This window comes from Ambystoma mexicanum, chromosome 4q (genome assembly GCF_040938575.1).
Source record: "Ambystoma mexicanum isolate Mex_15411 chromosome 4q, UKY_AmexF1_1, whole genome shotgun sequence".
Taxonomy (NCBI): Eukaryota; Metazoa; Chordata; class Amphibia; order Caudata; family Ambystomatidae; genus Ambystoma; species Ambystoma mexicanum.
This window is the reverse complement of record NC_090928.1, coordinates 198,359,851-198,379,895: the sequence shown is the minus strand read 5'-3', so window position 1 is coordinate 198,379,895 and position 20,045 is coordinate 198,359,851. Positions and strand designations below refer to the sequence as shown.

The 20,045-nt window shown below is 45.8% G+C and overlaps 1 protein-coding gene across 1 annotated transcript in view; it reads right to left on the bottom strand.

Annotated features, from left to right (window-relative positions):
• TMEM242 (transmembrane protein 242) overlaps positions 1–20,045 on the bottom strand; it is a 262,169-nt gene that overhangs the window by 182,123 nt on the left and 60,001 nt on the right. The window contains exon 2 of the mRNA XM_069607731.1: positions 16,526–16,626. Coding sequence (XP_069463832.1) covers positions 16,526–16,626 — 101 coding nt within the window. The remainder of the gene's footprint in view (positions 1–16,525; positions 16,627–20,045) is intronic.

Sequence of the window (20,045 nt, the reverse complement as noted above, 5' to 3'; positions counted from 1 at the left end):
TGTGTTCAACTCTCCGGCTAGATGAACTGCCAATAGAGAGATTCCTTCTTGCATTGCCCAGAACCAGAGCTGCATTGCCACTCTGCACAGTGGGAGTGATCCTACGCCTCCTCTTTTGTTGAGGTAGTACATGGCCACTGTGTTGTCTGTCATTATTAGGACATTCTTTCCCTGTACAGAGGGCAGAAAGGCCTTCAGTGCTAGTCTGATTGCCCTCAGCTCCAAAAGGTTGATGTGTAGTTTGGACTCCGATGGACACCGACGACCGCCGATTGTCAGATCGTTGGTGTGGGCTCCCACCCCTTGAGTGAGGCGTCCGTGACTACTGTTATCTCCGGCCATGGTTGCCAAAAAGGTTCCCCCTTAAGGATATTCTCCTTGCGAGCCCACGATACAAGATCTTGAGCCACTCTGGCCGGGACCTGCAAAATATCTGACACATCCCCCAAAAACTGGGACCATTGAGTCCTGAGGGGCCATTGAAGGGATCTCATGCTCACTCTGGCCTCGGCACCAGGAAGATGCAGGATGCCATGAGGCCCAGCAACCTCAGAAAATCGAATGCCGGTAGATGTTGGGCATTTTGAAACTTTGTTACCATCTGCAGAATGTGGTGAGCTCTCTCATCAGGAGGCGAGGCTTTCCCTGAGGAAGTGTCCAGGACTGCACCAATGAATTGGAGTCTTTGGCTTGGAATCATTTGTGACTTCTTGTAATTGAGGGAGAAGCCCAATCTGTGTAAGAAGTGGCAGGTCAAGGCCAGATGTTCCTGGGCTCGTTCGAATGAACTCGCCCTGATTAGCCAATCGTCCAGATAAGGGTAGATGTGAATCCCCCTTCTTCCGATACTCGTTGCCACCACCGCCATCAGTTTGGTGAAAACTGTAACAATGCCGTATTGTCATCAACAACCCTGAGCCAGCAGGTAAGTTATTTGGGTTTATCAGTTCATTAGTACAGCAGGAAACACTGACACATCCTTGCCAACCAGCTCTCTATCTCCAACTGTCCCCCATGGAACACCATTCAGAAGACTCTGAGCACAGTGACCTCACCACATTCCACTGACATCACCACTGCAGGGAAGACACTGCAGGGAAGACACACATTATAACACTTCTCCCTCCCTTTATTTAATAATAGGGCACACCAACATTTGTGGAGTACTAGTCATTCCCATACACAAAGTACCATCCATCACAATACCGATACAAATACGCGTGGCCACCACGTACCTGCCCAGCAACACCCAAGCTCAGATGAACATGAGACCCAACCCCAGCAAACGGTCCACATGAAGCCCATTCACACACCAAGGCCCACAACAGAGCACAAACACTCTACACCACCATAAAGGTACAGAAGCGCACTGACACCATTGAAACTATCTCCCACTAATAAAACCCGAAGCACTAAACAGGTGGAAACATAACCTTGCACAATGACTCCCACTCAAACGGAACACAGATCCACCCTACAACACTATAACTATCCCTTGTCCACCAAATCACTCACAACAGAGGAACCCACTGACATGGAATAAGGGCTGCAACTCCCTTCTACTGAACTGGAATAACAACTCGAGGAACAAAACAATAAAACAAAAACTCCAACTGCTTCAAGCTGCCCCTTGAAGCCTAGGGCCTGCCACACCCCAGGGTCCCCAATAGCAGATATCCCCTAACAACCACGATCCTTCAGTGCACCTACATCCTTCCGCCCTGGTCTGCACCCCAGGGCACCAGGGCTGCCACCCCCGGGCAGAACCCAACTCAAAAGAGCAACCACCGGGCACTAACCCAACTCAAATGAGCAACAACAAGCACAACTAACATCATCAGTTCAAAAACCCTAAATAAGACAATACTTAACTCTGACCACAACCAACTCTGAAACTACTATGCAAAACTACACTGTGAACCAGCGCACAAGCTCACAAAAAGGATCAGAAAGGACCCCTAAAGGCGTGCAACCTAGACACCACACCTAACACCACAGCACCCCTAGTCCCTGCCAAATACAGTACACCTCTACACACCCCGGGAACCCCTAGTCCCTGCCTAAAAACAGTACACCACCTCCTAATATGGGACCCCCAGCACTGACCAGGCTACCACAGTGGTCACACTCACCAAAAACATCCAAAATGGCACACAAACCACCTTACAATGGGACCCCTAGCACTTGCTAGGCTACCACAGTGGTTACCACACGCACGCACCACGACACGCGCACAACCAACATGCACACACCTCACACAACACGAAATGTCATTGGAGATATTAACTCAATGGCAAATGTCCAAAAGTCACGAAACCCCATCACAATTGCTGGAGCCTTAACACACTGACGTGTGCTATATTGTAGAACAATTCTTTACTTGAGAACAATTGGAAATTATTTTTCTCAAAAAGCGTCTGGCAAAAAAAAAAAAACAAAAAAAACACCAGCCAAGTTTGATGCAAACCAAGTTCCCAATGAACATTAAACAGAAAATTCCACAAGTCACGGAACTGTACCGCCCGTTAAATACAGAGGATGACCAACTCAAATGTCGCCATTGCTTCACAAATAACAGATCTTGTGACACATACCCCGAACTCTTGCTGTCAAGAAACATTAACAGACCACATTGTAATAAACAATTCCGAACACTCCCTGTAAGAAGCATGTTAATACACAACATCATTATCATTTAGAAATTAACATAGCACAGAAATGGCCACAACATGAACACTCAAACAATATTTGCACCCATACTGGCCAAACATGAAACATTTCCTAACCTAGGGCCACAACACAAATACGCCACTCCAAACAAACTGGCCCTACACCGGCAACACTATTACTTCATTGAATAATGGTCATCCCCGCACATTGCCGTAAACACCTTGCTGTTTTTTTTAAAAAGAGAATTGAGGAAAACCATTGTCCAGTCATTGTAGAATAGCTCTCGTCCACAACGCTTTTCCCACTCCCAGCACCAGGAAGGACTCGCACCATGAGATCCTTCCCACACTCATAACAAGTCACCACAGTACCTCCCTGAGCCGGATCCACTATCAGCAGACCACTAACATCCGGACTGCCAACTTGCACGAAATCGGTGCAGACGTCGTTGGTCCTACTCGTTTCCCTTCCTGGATGCAGAAACAAACGTTGGACTGACGCCTGCGCGTCAAGAACACACGACATGCAGTTACGTTCCAACCTTACGATCATGGAGGCTGGAACGTACTGCGGCAGCTCCCCGACATCGTCATTCCTCCTGGGGCGCCGAAGGAGCCGCATCACGCCACAGGTGTACCGCAGCGCATCCGTCCATGCAGCGCTGATTGCTGTGTCCTGTACACCAGCAACGTACACCTCACACTCCAGCACATGAGTGGTCACCGACAGGGGCTTCCTCATCACTCCGCTCCGCTGCAACGACACCGCACAAGCCACCCAGCTGCCCTGTCCTCCACACCGACAGGTCAGAACTTTAACCGCGGTCCGCTTACCAGATACTCCACAATGGAGGGCACGATGGCAACTCCAGCCCTCCGCCATAACAGAGCCAGGATGGATTGCCACTGCTGCCACGCTCGACCCCTTCCTCCACTGGGGAGCACAACGGCACGCAAAACTAAGATTCCGGACGATTTAAACACCTTCCAAAGGTGACCGGAACACCAGGCCTCCAGACTGCTAACCACGGAGTCCATCAAAACAACTGACCCGCCACTTGCCTCTCCAGCTCTGGAACCAGGGTACACTCCCTGCTACAGACCACAGGAAGAATGTGGACAGCTTCCTTGACCCTACACCACAGGGTCCCGGCTCCCACAGTAAGGAGCTTGTTCCTCCAGCACCACCCAGCCTGCTGGGATGCAACCTCGGTCCGGACTCCAAAGGCTGCGTAGCTGCCTGCTACCCAGGATGTGGACACTTGGAGGGCGGTGTCCTGTTCAACTGCTGTACCCTCCACGACAGGATCCCATCCTTGTCGCCAGTGTAACAATGTCGTATTGTCATCAACACACCTGAGCCAGCAGGTAAATTATATGGGTTTATTAGTTCATTAGTACAGCAGAAAACACCGGCACATCCTTGCCAGCCAGCTCTCTATCTCCAACTGTTCCCCATGGAACACCATTCAGATGACAACACTCTGAGCACAGTGACCTCACCACATTCCACTGACATCACCACTGCAGGGAAGACACAGGAGGGAAGACACTCATTATAACAAAAACCCTCGGGCGGAGGTGAGCCCAAATGGTATAACCCGAAACTGATAATGAGAACCACCAATTGCGAACCTCAGGTACTTTCTGTGCTTGAGATGGATTGGCACATGAAAGTAAGCATCCTGAAGGTCCAATGAAACCAGCCAGTCCTGAAGCTGAACAGCCTGAAGGATCTGAGAAAGAGTCACCATCTTGAACTTGTCCTTCCTGAGGAACTTGTTTAAGTTTCTTAAGTTCAAGATGGGTCTCAATCCTCGTTCCTTTTTGGGGATGAGAAAATAAGGGGAGTACCAAGCCTTGTTCCTCTCCGCTACAGGTACATGTTCTATTGCACCTTTCTCTAACAGGGTTAAAATCTCCAACACAAGGAGTGGGTCTGCAATTTTTACAGAGTTGGCTCCCGGTGGATGATCTTGAGGTCTTTAAAGAAAAGGAAGGCAGTAAACATGGGTCACTATCTCTAGTGCCCAGGGTGTCCGGTCAAAGTTTCGACTCAAAAGGGTTAAATGACAAAAGGGTCGAGTCAATTCGACCGAAAACAAAAGGATCGCATTTTTTTTAAAATGCATTTTTTTTTGGCTTTAGTCCAGATACCGAGTGATTCTGCCTCCCACCAGGGTTTTGTGGGTGAAGACTTTGAATTGGCTTTGCAGCGGCTGCAGTAGTGGCTGAGGAGGTAGTAGCCGCTGCTGTGGCCGATCTAGCACCTTTCCCTTTTCCACCACGAAAAGGTTTTCTCTGTTGCCCTCTCTGACTGGCCTGCCCCCTCCCTTTTCCAAAAGAGGAGTAGAAGCGAAAAGGGGGACTCTTCCAGGAAGATGAGCCTGCGTAAGAGTGTTGTTGAGGCTGTTTTATAGCAGCGCTAAGTGATTTTGCTGCTGCTTTTGAGGTCTGCAGCTTATTCAAGCTCTTGTCCGCCTTGCTGCCAAACAACCTCAAGCCGTCAAAGGGCATATTAAGTAATCTAGACTGCACATCATGTGCAAAGCCAGATTTCCTTAGCCATGCAAACCTGCGTAGGACCGTGCTAGATGCCATGGACCTGCTTACACTATCCGCAGTGTCCAGTCCTGACTGAAGGCATTCCTCCATAGCCTCGCTACCATCTTTTACTATAGCCAGGAAACCATCCCGTTCCTCACCTTCCAGGAAGTATTCAGCCGCTGATGTCATGCAGTCCCCCAGGGTATATGTAAATCTTGCTAAAATGCAAGTGACATTAGTCGATTTAAGGGGCATGCTGCCCGAAGTCAAAACTTTCCGGGCCCAAGCATCAACTTTTTTTTTATCATCCCTGTCTGGTGGTATTGATGGGTAAGCTGATTGCCTAGTGGAGGTTGCAGCTTGAACCACTAGACCTTTAGGGAAGGGATGTTGAAATAGATTTTCCGGATCTGATAACAATGGCTTGTATTTTGGTACAAATTTCTTGTTTACTGCTGAAATAGAATCAGGAGTATTCCAATTTACCATCACCCTCTTCTGAAGTGCTTTATGGAATGGAAGAACAGGATCTTTTAGAGGACCTTCACTCAAGATGTCGGTCATGTCATCCTCGTCGAAATCTGGGGAAGCTGCCTTCCAAGCCATAAAATCAATGACCCTTCCCATACGATTCTTATAACTAGGATCAGCATGATCTGAGGGGTCTGGTCTTTCAAAGTCCGCTTCAGGTGAAGTGTCCAGGCCACTGGCATTTTGGAGACAGTCATAAAGATCTGTTATTTTGGAATTCGGGTCCACTAGCTCCTCAGGGACCTCCCTGGTTCCAAACCTAACTCCAGCTGAAGTGACATCCTCTTCAGAGGAGTTTTCTTCAAAAATGGATGACATGGATCTGAAAAATTCCTGTCTGGGTTGAGGATGGAAAGCTTTTTCAGGTAAAGAGGGTGGTATCGACTTAGGCATGGGTAATGGCGTCGACTTGGGTAATGGCGTCGATTTGGGTATCAGGATTAATGAATGCCTCGATAAAGGCGTCGATAAAGAATACGCTGGCTTCGACGTTGTCGAAGAAGGCTTCGTTACAGTTCAAGGTGTCAACGTCATTTTCATCAGCGGTTTCGACGCAGTAGTCGTCGACTGCGTCGAGTCGAGTTTCAACTTGGACACCGATGTTCATTCCGCTACCACCGATTTATGCACCGGAGGTATTGACTTAGTACGTGGTGTCGGGGAACTTTCCCTTGAGGACACCCTTGACTCTTTTTCGGGTCTCGCGTGTTTAGATTTTGATTTCCCTCTGTCACTTTTAGAGTGGGTGGAGGCATGATCACCACGCGGCAACTTCGAGGGGGTCTGGGCTGCTTTCTTGAATATTTTAAGCATCAAAGCCCTAAAGGCCTCCCATTTTTCTGGGGAATCGTGCTTTGATGGATAGGTTACCCTCCTCTAAGAAGAGGAAGAGGAGGAGGAGGAGGAGGAGGAGCTGTGATATCGCTTTCTTGACTTTTTAGTTGAAGACGAGGAGGATTTCGCCGAGAGACTCTTTGATCTTGACCTCCTCGACTCATGTCGAGATTTTCGACTAGATTCATCAGAATCTTTTTGTCTTTTGGAAGACTTATAGGTTTCCTCTACGGTGCCTTATTGGACATGGCCTGGCAGGAACCACACTCGTCAACCCGATGGTCTGGGCTGAGGCACCAGAGGCAATTCCGATGGGGGTCGGTTATTGACATTTCCCTACCACACTTCTGACATTTTTTTAACCCTGTCTTTGGTGTGGTGGGATTAGATGAAGAAGACATCGAAGAAAAATCTGATGCGTCGTTCATAACACGAACCAGTTGCGTCGGAAAAACGGAACTGAGGTAACGGGCGCTGCTAGAGCCCTTTATACAGCGGATGATGTTGACGCTCGACCGCGGCTCTCGAGGGACTACGACTCTGCAGCCTCGAACACAGCGCCCTCTGGTGAAAAATGTTTCCGAAGCAGCACAGCTGAGATACGATTATCATAAAATGAGGAATACGTGGGAGGACACAATCCATTCAAAATGGTGTATGTATAGCACTGAGGTGGCAAGTGGTCCATGTATAGAATTGAGGTGGCGAGTGACGTTTTGACTGGCTAGTAGTTCCAACTTGAAATTTTGACCCCCTCCTCCCCAGATTACAAAACATCATAGGTAACATAACATACAGAATGGAGTGAAATAAATATGGCATTAGCTATTACCATTCTTGCAAATTTAGGATTGCCCTTCTATCCGTTGGTAACAACATCTTGAGGCAGTGGGAATCTGCAAATTGCCCAAAAACAAAGACACAAAGGAAATGTTTTGAAGCACGAGGAGCAGGAAGGTGGATAGGTCAGAGATTGTGATGAGAAGTAGCGTAGGACTGGGCCAGTTCTGGCGCATAGGAACTCCAATGGTAAGTGATAAGGGATTAAATGATGCACACCAGATACTGGTTGAAGAAGATTTCCAAGCATTTGCAAAATAATGAGAGGGAGAGTGCAACCTCCCCTTTCCCCTCCCCTACACTAAACAAGACACTTGACACCCAAAGTGTCATCTCCTGGGAAGGGTATTTCTCAAACCATAAACACCTCACCACAAACATGGCACAAGGTGGGTACCTGCAGACTGGTTACAAATAGATCATGGCGTCTTCATACAGTGGAGCATCTCTGGGAAAACCAGGCACCAAATTCTTCTTCTGAATCCCCCCCCCCCTTGCTATTCTCAACCCACTTTGAACCAACATGAGACAAAGCTAGGCATATCTACCAACACAGAGTGCGTCTAAGAGACACCACACTACTGATGAGCATAATTCGAGAGCACAACCCAGCTGCAATCTGCTTGGGTGCTGTCCTTTTGCAATGTCCTCCTGCAGCTCCCACCTTCTCAAGGAGACCAGTGTTCATGCCCCAGTCACAATCACTGGAACACATACGAGAACGGCTCATCCTACACTCCTACCTGCACGTTGGCCCGCAAGGTGCAACACTCCAGCCCATAACTCACAGGCTTTCAGCATGCTCCTCTCGGATACCTGGGAGCCCTTGCCAAGGTAAACGCGCTTCTTCCCTCTAATCAGGGGGCTCCACTGACGTGAGCAGAGGCCAGGCTCATGGTTGCAATCTAGGCAGTTCATGGTCAGCACAGTGAGCTCAGCGGTGGACTCTTGTCCACTCCACTCACTGTTGCCCCATCCTACACTTGCTCATGTGTTTGGGTGTGCCAAGGGATGGCTGTGGCAGCCGCCTGTGAAGATCTTGGTCCAAGGCCCTCTCGGATCAGGTGCACGCAAGAGGAGCACTGAAGTCTGCTCCAGGACTATCAGGGCTCACCACTTCAAAGAGGTCATAGGGCAGGGATCAGACATTGAGGCCAAACTCGGCAGCATACGTGCTTTATGAAGAGTGCTTTTAACATTTTCACCCCCCAACCCCCTTGTGCGGGTCAAGGACTAGTGAGAGATCTTGCGGCGCAATGCACATCAACCCACTGTAAGCAATTCATGCTTTGCCCACTTCTTGCTTTTGCACTTCTTCTGGAATGGTTCTTGCTGAGCACAGTTTCCCCTCTACAATCCAACAGGGGGCTCAACGGCATATTGTCTTTTGATTAAATATATTGCAACACCCCTTACTCAGGGATGTACCATGATCAGCCTTCTTGGGGTTGATATAATGAAGCTTCTCAAGTTAGACACAAGTTAAACAAATTAACAACAAAACACCAGTGAGGTGGAATACATTTCCCTTTTGCATAAGATCCCTAATAAACATGACTGAATGACTAAAGAGGTTTGTGGTTTTGTTGTCTCCATCATAGGTTGTAAATTGCAACTTCCAGAGTTTGGGTCTAAAATGTGCCAGGGGGTTACACCACCCATTCACAAATGTGACTCTAAAACTCTTCTTGTCCCAGGTATGCCCTGCCGCAAATGGGATCTATGTGATTATTGCGACCCAGTTTACTGCGCCGTCCAAAAATGGCGACTTTTTTTTTCAACCCCCTTTTCACGGACTATATATGGAGACCCCCCCACAATCCTCATACTCCCCCCCAACATTACTTACTTTACCCCATCCCCCACATATATATTCTGAGAAATGGGGTTAAAAAAAAAAAAAAAATGAATACAGTCAGCATTTTCGGCCGGCGCAGTAAACCCGGCGCAGTAATTGTAAGATTCCCTGCAAATGTGCTTTGCAGAGTTCAGACTGCTGGAACATGTAGATTCTATGTGACTTCACTGGATTTCTCTCCATCCACGCTTATTATTTTCAAGTTTTAATATTGTCTGCTGCTCCCATAAGCACTTCTTGTCCACATCTACCTCTGCCACCTCCAGCAAAACGACTGTAGTTACTCCCATCTCAGTTTTCCCTCAGTTGTCCCTCATCATCGGGAAAAGTTTTGAAGAATGGCGGTGGTAACAGATTCCCTTGGCAACGAACTTTCCACTGAAAAAACTAAATCTACCATCACCACCATTGGTTGTAGTTGCCACAACCTCCACTACAACAGCAAGCACCCTAGTTTCCACAATAGTCTCCACCACAGCCATAGCCCCTGCTGCTACCACACATGGATGGTACAAACTGATATGAAAGCGGTGGCACAACCACTGCATTGACAAATCCTTTAGTAGCCATCACTGCTGTTGAACCCATCACCGCAGCTACCACCAAAGGTTTGTACAACCTTCAAATTTACTGGCACCAATTACTTATCCAAAGTTACTATTGCCTACAAAAATTACCTCCTCCATCAAAGTTCCAAGATGCACCAGGACCAGTCTCACCCCTCTAACTTGCAGAGGCGATTTCCATTTCTTGCTTGGAGAGGGCATGCTACATAACAGTTGTGAGAGTTAACCGGATGGTTGGTTTGTTTTATTTATAAGACGCACCGAACCTGGAGGTAACTGGGCACAACAGGTACAAGATTACTTTAGGCTTGAGTTACAGTGTTTATACATCAAATTGAAGGTACGATATACAGGCGGAATACCAAGTTATACAGTAAATGAGAACAGAAAGGTGAGAGATACAAATGAGAAAAAGGAATGGACGTCAAATATCATTTGTTCGCAACCAGGTCAAGATGTTGCGTCTGAGGCTGAAATAGGATTGGTCCACTTGATTGATAGTGGGAGTGCGTTCCAGGTTTGTGCTGCTTTGACTGGGAAGCTGCTACCTCCAGATTTTTTTAGCTTGAATCTGGGTATGTTAAGACAGAAGGAATTGGCCGTTCTGGAAGGCCGGGTGGAGGATATTCGGACTATTCTCTCGGTTAGGTAAGGAGGTGAAGCTTTGTTGAGACACTTAAAAGTAAGTGAGGCTGTTTTAAGCAAAATTCTGTCATTAACCTTCAACCAATGATTTTCTCTCTTTACCCCTGATAGATGTTCTCTAATGGGAATGTTTAGAGCAGTTGTTAGGGCATTGTTCTGTAGGATTTTAATTTTTTCCAGGGTATACGTATTTACGCCTAGGTAGAGGGCATTGCAGTTGTCCTATTTTGAGAGTATCAAGGCGTTAGCCAGGATGATGCAGCTAGATTTGGAAAGGAATGGTCTGCATGCCCTTGAAACTAATTAATGTGATTCTCATCTACAGGGTCAAGGGTCATCAAGCGTAAGAAACGTAAACCTGCCAATCATGATCTCCATAACCTGTTTTCCCCCCAAAGTAGTACTACCTGCCTGTGGTGCTCTATGTGTACTCCATGATAAAACACATTTTGTAGAGCAAATCAAATAATGATTTGATGAGCAGCATAAAACAGCTCTTAAGTACTAGGCAGGTATCGTCGGTAACCATGAGCTACCTCTTGGAATGGAGGAGCTTCCACATACTATTACCAAAAATTATACTTCTTTGGATATTACTATGATGATTATGCTTTGAAAATGTCCTAGGCGAGCCCCAATGCACCCATATACACGTTCCCAAACACAAAAAGGTGTGCATGTGGGTGTAGAGGGAGAGAGGGAGACCATTTGGTCCAAGGAGTCAAAAATCTCCTGGTAGCTCAGAGTGGCAGGTTAGCAAGGCTCTACTAGGCTGCATATGTAGAAAATGTAACTCGCAGCAATTTAACAAATACCCATGCACAATCAATGATTCAATCAATTTGCAAAATAGCTTGCTTGGGTTCCATAACTTACACCTGTTTGCATTCATGAAAATATCAACCTCTACAGTACATTAAGAAACAAACCTGGGGGGGAAAGGTGGCGAGGGCTCTGGTGTTCAACGCAGCAAAATGGCAGCTTTGCTCTAGCGGTGGGGAGTAGCGCATAGGCGATCTAAACGCTTCAGCTGAGAGCTGGCGACAGCACGTGCTCTGCAACTTAAGCGGATTGCCTTGAAGCAATAGAGGACTGGAAATGATCCTGGACCACTCTTGATGAGCTGTACGCCAGGGGGGGCTGAAGAGGCAGTAGCCTGGGAACAGAGGCTCAGAGTGCATGAGGTGTGGAGCGGCCAGACAATGAAGCAGCACACAACGCAGTCCCCACTGCATAGTGGAAACAGGCACAGCAAATAGCTATACGAAAAGGCTAGATCGGGGGGAGGCCTGTGGTGGGGTCGCGCAGGCAGCCCATGGCTCCACTGGCACGGAGGGCCTGGACTTGCTGTGCTTGGTGCCATCTCAGCAACAACGAAGCTGGTTGTTGAAGACCAGGCGGGGACCATTGCTGGTAGCTGCAGTTGAGGACAGGTTCTGGTGAGGGGCACATGACCGCAAACATCCAGCATTTGCCCTGAATGCACGAGTTGCAAAACAGAGACTAGGTCTGGAGTGGAGTGTGAGGTCTCCTGTGCGCTCTAGCGAGTGGCCCAAGCTTGTTGGGTAAACCAAGGGTGTGTGTCTGGGGCTCAGAGACACAAGATGAAGGGCAGAAAGGGCCATTGGCAGCAGGCTTTTATGTAGAGACCCAGATTGGTGGCCGGAAGTCTCTGGATCTGGTTACTGCCATAGGAAGAATGGCAAGTTCCGAGGCACCCCGGGGCCTGTCCCTACACAAACATCTAATGAGGAGGCAGCACAGGGTACCCCCTCTAGCCCCAAGAACCCAATGTGATCCTTGCACAAATCAAGTGACTTTGACTCTGAACCAAATGCTGGATAATTTGGCATTTAAAGTTTACACAATACAACAAAGGATCGAAAAGGAGAGTGGTTGAGTGATGGAGGCTGAAACCCGCATCAGTACACTGGAGGATGATGTTTCGGCTCTCGCACGTATAGCCTACATGGTACAAACTGATATGAAAGCGGTGGTACAGGCCAAAAACGAGGACTTGGAGGTGAAGTCTCGAAGGAACAGCTTGCGAGTGATGGGTCTTCCAGAACAAACAAGAGCAATAAACATGGAACGATTAATGGAATCCTTCATCAAAACCATCCTGCAGGATCGTCCTCCATCCTCAAACTTCCTGGTGGAGCGGGTGCATTTGTTCCATGGGTCACCCCCGAAGCAGGGACAAAACCCCAAAACCAATAATTGGTTGGCTACTTAATTATAGAGTAGCGATGCAATCCTTATGAGGGCGAGGGAGCTATGTGAGCTCTGCTACAAGAAAGCTTCTATCTGGATTTTGCTTTGAACACGCAAAGAGGCCTACAGTCCTTTGGGGCGGCCAAGCAGAAACTGTGGGCGAACGGTTTGGAATATGCTATACTTTTTCCATCAAAATTCCAGGTCATCCATGGCAACAGGGCACATTTATTTTTGACCCCGGAGGACACGTGTACATTCTTGGATAATCTTCCATCGGCTACTAACTCTGGATCCAGTGAAGGATAGGCAACTTGTGTCCTCACCACTCTGTAACTATATGCTCTCCGGTGCTATGTTTATATGTTCAGTAATTTAACGATCCAGACAAAGTTGTAAAGCATATATAGTGAAATGTCCTTGGCATTGCGACCCTAGCCGCGCTAGAGCACTCTGATAAACTGGTACCCCTGGGCAGTTGCCTGCAAACGTTACAGAATTTTTCTGTTTTGGAGTGTGGTATGCCGCTAAGAGTAGCAGAATAGTTTCAGTTGTGTGGGATACATGGCACTGCTGGTTGGCGGGAGAGGGATAACATTGATCACAACAGGATATCCAGCTTAGTGACAATCCTGTATATACCACCGATAATGTGGCCAAATGTCAAGATATAGTTTAGGACCGATGAAAAGGGGTAATGGATAGAGGGGGTAATCATATTCCTTAGTTGGAATGTTAGGTGCCTCAACGTTGTTAAAGCTAGGAATGTCCAGGCATACTGCGCATGAAAGGGTGCAACGTTCTGTTACAAGAGATGTAGGCAAGGCCACATGACAAGCCACTTAATCTGGACAAAGTCAGGTCCAGGGTGTTCCTACCTAACAGACGCTTCACGCACAACTGACAAACGCTCAATGACCAATTTCAAATGCATAGGAAGACATCAACTTGTACTCATGGGTAGATAAATGGCCTGCCAGGAGAAGAAAGGGGAATGCCCATGCAAGAAGATTTAAGTACATATTTTCTCAGTGTGCTTACGAGTCGAGACCTTCTACCCAGAGAAATTGGGCAACTTTTGGCAACAAGCAAGGAGGAAAATAAAACCAATGTTGCTTGGTAATATACCAAATAGGAAAATGCTAAAATATTCTGCAATTCTATAAAATTACCAGTCACTTGATCACTGAATAATGTTATACCCCTGACACTAACATTCATGTAAATATCACACAAATTTTATTGTTTTTAGGAATGCATGTTTTTAGGAATGCATTCTTTTCGATGTATCAGCGTCTGAGGTTTGTATTAGTTAAACGTTTGGCTATTTAACAATTACGTAGCTTATCATTTGTTCCCATAACACCATGTGCACCACGTTTCGATATCTGGCTTTTCTTTAGGGGCCCACATGGTTAACATTGTTTGGTAAGAACTTCATCACGCCATGCAGCTTCGCAAGATGTGACTACACCTTAGTATGCCAGACTTACCCATAATGTAATCAAATGTTTAACATCAACTTTAAAAATGCATCTTCAAATGCGTTGAAATTTAAATGTGCGATACAATGATTAGGGAATTATAGTGCTCGGAATACAACAGACTTGATCAATAGTCAATGATTTTCCTGGCTCATCGAGTACAAACCACAAGCACGACAAGTAAATACGGTCTGAAAATCATGAAAGGTGATTTTGCTGATAATGGCCTCTGGCAGTGCCTTTCTCTGCTCCCACTGGGACAGAGATAGCACATCAAAAGAACTTGCAGAAGTGTCCCCAGGCCTGGTATGTGAGAAAGTGCAAGATTCCACAGAATTGTCTCTTGGATAGGCTAGTCTCCTGCTGATGGCATAATCGACCTAAAGTGCAACATTGTTTTGATTTGCCCTTTCCACACGCCCCAATCAACTGATGAGCGGTACCTACATATGGAAACAGTGCTCCGAACATACTCAGTAACAGAGCAGGAGCTCCTGCTGATTTTGTGTACTCCCACCTAGCAAAGGGCGCAAGTGATCAAAAGTCAACTTGATTGGCTGGGTGTCGGGTGTGGTATGGTCCTTTTCCTGTGGGGTGCTGAACTGTAGGAAGCTGCAAAGAGGACCAACACTATATGCTGTGGTGGACCAGAGGATCCCTCTTGAAAAAAAAAATCATGAGTGCAGAGCTGCATCCATCTTCCCATCAAGTAAAATATGGAAGTAAATATAGATGGGCCTCATCCAGTGATCATCTTGAAGGGGTGCATGGCCCTCTCAAAATAAACACAATGATTGATTTACCAAAGTGATTCTGCGCCTGTCACTTTATCAAAGGCACTATGTCACAATGACTCTGATGGTCACCTCTCCATCTTGCCAGTAGACTATCATTCATTTATCCAAACACTTTTGTTAGCGTTCCATGTAATAACAATCAACCCATGTATTTTAGCCCTCCAAAGGGAATGAAAAAGATGCTGAAGTCAGAAGCTACCTGCTGCTGGTACGTGCCCTTGCACCAGAGGTCCATGGTCAGAGTCTATGAAGGTTCAAAGTAATGTATGGGGAAAACTACATCGGGATGATCAATCCTTGAAGTGCGACTTGAGACCAGAAAACCGGGTAAGACAGAACTAAAGAGGTCCATCAAAACTTCAATTTGATCAACCTTCCTTGACCCAATTTGGGGGAACTAAGATTGTCTGCAATCATTTCCTTCACTAATGAAAAAGCACCAGGGCCTGGTGGTTTTATGCAATATGTATAAAAATGTTTAAAAGCATTAACTGAGTCATTAAATAAACTGTTAAACCATTTTCAAAGTTCAGGTTCTGTAATGCAGGCCACAGTAGAAACCAATAGAATTGTAATCTCTTAACTAGGAAAAGAGTCAAATGCACACCTTATAGGCCTTGTTACCCTTTCTGTTTTCATGGCAAAAGTGTTGCTACGTTACGAGGACACTATCAACCATGCAATCTACACACTGCATCTGTTCTTCCAAGCTTTTATTGATTCCGAAAATTAATTTTACCCAAATGGAGCGAAACAAGAAACTAAAAACATAACACAGACATATCAAAGCCGTTGCAATGAAAAACGAAATACTAATAAAATGAAACACATTAATGAGAATCTAAAAACAAACTAATTGGAAATTCAGATTTGAAACAGACAAGCTCAAGAATATGCTTAGGGCCTGAAGAAGCTCAAATATTGTGCATATAAACTGAAACACTTGGAAGCCACTATTGAATTTAAATATGATCAGTATTCTTTTTGTTAAGCTAATATTGTTAACAAACAATACTTAGTATCCCTTGGGAGAATATGTGTACTAATTGCTGTATTCAAGAAGGAAGGATTGCAATATTTCTATTGGGTGTGTTTCCGATTTTGATATTATATTATTTTTGAGCACAGTCAATTTAAACCAGTGTGTTGTATTCTGAAGTTTGTAATCCCTTTGAGGTAGGGATTTATATTGTTGAATTGTGCAGGCAGTCTCAAGTTAAAGCCAACAACAAATACCATAGACAACAAGTATTACCATAATTTGCAGGGCAAAAGGATACCACTGTTAAATAATTTCCTGGGGTTCACTTTTAAATATTGCGTCTGAAATGACAGCTCTGCAAATAAAACAGTATTGTCCCAACAACATTGTAAAATGAAAGCCATACACAATGTAGTAACATTTCCCAACTTTTAACACTTCTAATGCCAACCTTCATATTGGTTCTTTTTGCAGACAAGAAGGAGCAAAGAGTGGACAGGTTGAACAGAGAAACATCTCAGAAAGAGTAAGGGGGGGGGATGCAAAAGTAAAACAAACCTTATTGAACCAGTTTGGGCTTCTCCTTTTTGCCAAAGATAGAGTTGTTCCAAATCCAACTAGCATGCCAAACGTGGCCACGCTACCGAGGAAAATTCCTCCTAAAATACATAAAACATGGATTTAAAGGGAAGTTATTTGACAGTGGTTGGACAAAGTTAAAATATTATACAAGGATAACATATTTAACTTTGCACAATAGAGGCAGAACCAAATGAATATCATGTATTGTCACACCTAGGAAGTGCTTCCAGTTGAACAAACAAAAATATCCTAGCTTCATGAGGTCAAAGACACAGAAAATAATACAGCATCCCACTGGCAACTTAACTCTAGATTTAACTAAAAGAATTTCTGCAATAGTTATCAATCAGGATTGACCGCTGTGGGTAAAACAGGTCTTAATGTAATACAACTAGCACACTATTTATCTTCCCCAGAACCAGACCGGGTCCAGCACCCCAGAAAGAACCTTAAATCGCTGTGACAAAAGAAAAACGAAATTCCAGCCCGATAGCAAGCTGAAAAACCTATAAGAAACTTAATTGGGTGTAGGGGCTAAGAGGGATTTTTTAAAGATTTTCAGCTGTATAATCTAGACCCTGGGGAAAAGGCAGGCCCAGAATAACGCGCAGTCAGGCGAGTGCTGGAACCAATAAAAGAGTTTAGGGGCAGTTAGCATCAGAAATAACTATGTTAAGAGACGTAAACAGAAGGCAGATTGGGGATTCTAAAGGGGAGATCAGGAGGAGAGAAGTTAGACCTAGAGTCCAGTCAATTGACAGCAGAGCAGCGTGCTAAGAATTTGGTGGCGGAGACTGGTGTGAATATGCAGATTAGGTATTGGCTGTGAGAGAGAGTGGTAACAGTTGTATGTAGAGGAGCGGGTTGTAAAAGGTGAGAACGAAAGGAGAAAACTTGTACAGGGATTAGAGAGTGAGAGCGTATGGTGGAAGGCGTGTCTCCTAAAACTCTTCCAGAAGACTGATGAAGCTGGCCCACTCCAACCTGCCCGCAGGGCATATGGGTTTAAAGAAAACCTGAAGGCATGCACTTAGTAGATTATTCTGGTCCGTGGTCTACGTACATGTCAAACAATTCTGTGCAGTTTGCCCAACATTCCAGAATACATCGACAAAGGATGTTCAATGGGCACTCTTACAGCCATTATTGACATACCTTTTCACTGGATCGAAATGAACATAGCGGTTGAATTTATGCCACTACCCTCAAACCTTCATGGAGCTCCAGCCACATTCCAGTGGTGGATAAAACGGGTTCTGGAATCCTGCACGAGTTTTGCAGGGGCCTAATTGGACAATTTAGTCAGTCATTCACAGTGACACTTGAAACAGCGTTTGCACTCAACACTTGCAATGAAGTGGTGTGATATACGTATGTATAGACATGAGCTTGCGAGTGACTTTTCATGACTAGCTAGTTTCCAGCAACTTGAAATGTATTTCCTTGCTTTGGAAATACCACCTGAAACACCTCCAGGTTGTGTGGTCCTGCCTGAGAAAAGCCAGACTTATGGCTAATCCAACCAAGTGTCACCTGGACCAAAGCTCAGTAAAATATCTATGGCTTCTTGTGGGGAATGGCCTATTAGACCCACACCACAGCAAGGTAGGTACAGTCAAAAACGCCACCCTCCTTCCCCACTCCCGCCTAATCACAAAATAGCATAGACTTCCTTGTGATGGTGGGGTATTATCGACTTTGTGCTCAACTTTTCTACCATAGCTGCACCCCCGAGTTATACCCCGCCAGACCTGGGCCCACTGGGATACAAGCGCCAAAGAAACCTTTGACAAAAAAAATCCATCAGCCCAGTACTTGCTATGCCCGATGGTTCAAACGAATTCCTCCTTCAAATCGATGCACCCTTGTGGTCTTAGGGCGGTTACATCACAAAATAGATGCTGTGCCTTCCCATACTTTAAAAAGGTTAAAATGAAAGACCAAGGGGTTCATAAAGAGGAGTGGGGAATGAGAGGATGATAGGTATCAGTAAATAGTCCCACATTTATTTGTAAGAGGCACACAGTAGAACTCAGCTGCCAATGTTAATTTCATTATTAGTTTTGGGGCGGTCCGTGAACTGGGATAGCTAAATTGCTCCAAGACTGAAAGGCCCAGCCGCGCAGAGAGATATATAACCGCTGGATGGATAATTTTGGTGGAAATCCATCCAGTAGTTTTTTTTTAAACGACCAAAAAGTAGGTCCCAAAAAATTAGTGATAGCTATGTCCGCTGCGCGGACACACTTCCCTGTTCGCTCCGTGGACAGGACTCCAATTGGCTTAGAAGGCAACGTGGTATCCGCGGACATCGGACGCACCCACTGATTGGATGGTGAAAAGCGTGAAGTGCGTCAGATTTTTGGAAAAAACCCGCCATCTTGGATTTGCGGACATCGCAGTAAAAACATTAAAAACACAACATTGCACTGGTCAAACTTATCAAATAATCTCTGGGGAGGTGAGGAGTGATGAGGATGGGATGGGATATGGCTGCAAGAAGCAAAAACAACGGGTGTTTTTCACTGCGAAGGTCAGCTAACGGTTTGGATGTTCGCAAACAGTCCTGAGAAGTTCGCAGACACCTCAGCATTACAGGGTTGGTGAAAAGCAGTTCTTGGATGGCTTAGAACTTAGGCGCCACTTAATGAAACTGCATGACATTTTGCAATTATATTCCTGACCTGATTCCGAATTAGTTTGCAAAGTATGGTCGGATTCTGACAAGGGGGCGGGGGGGGGGGCAAAATTAGAGGTGGGTCCCAAAATATTGTAAATGCTTATAAATGTGGTGCCATTTGACAAATCTACACAAAGGTTTGCAAAAAGAGTATAGATCTAGGTATAAATGTTTTCGTAAAGTCTGAATGGATTTTGGGTTATATGACTATTGTATGTGCATACATTTCACACTTTTGAAAAAATTTAACGTGGGTGGATTTCCAGCAAACTTGTGTACGGAGCATTGGCAAGGACCTGAAAGCATGGTTTTGCAAATGTGCCCACGTTTTATTTTTTGACAAGTGTCATAATGTAGGTACAAAAAATAGTGATATACCTTTGGTGACTGAGGTGTAGCCTGTGGCCATGGGCAGTGGCCAGATTGTCCAGGTCATGGAAGAAGGTCATGATCCAGACAATCTGGCTACTGGCCATGACCAGGAGGTACAACACATGGGGTTAATGTGGCCATGTCCAACTGGGAGTGGCTTTGTGGTAAAAGGTATTCGAAATTGGGATAGGTTTGAAAGGGAAAAAAAATGTGCTTGTGGTAATATGGTCATAGGGTTCTCTTTTCGCCTTCTGCAGGCTGCCATGGAAAGCGAAGAGGGGCCTTGAACGGAACCCCGCCTTCCCTTTGCATGGTGGCCATCTTGGAAAAGAAATCCTTTTTTTAGCACCCCGGGGTTACTGCTTTTGGAACCTAGGGCGCTAATGGCCTTCATCCCCCTTTGCAGGGGCTGGAATGGGGGAGTGGGGATAATGATCCGGAGAC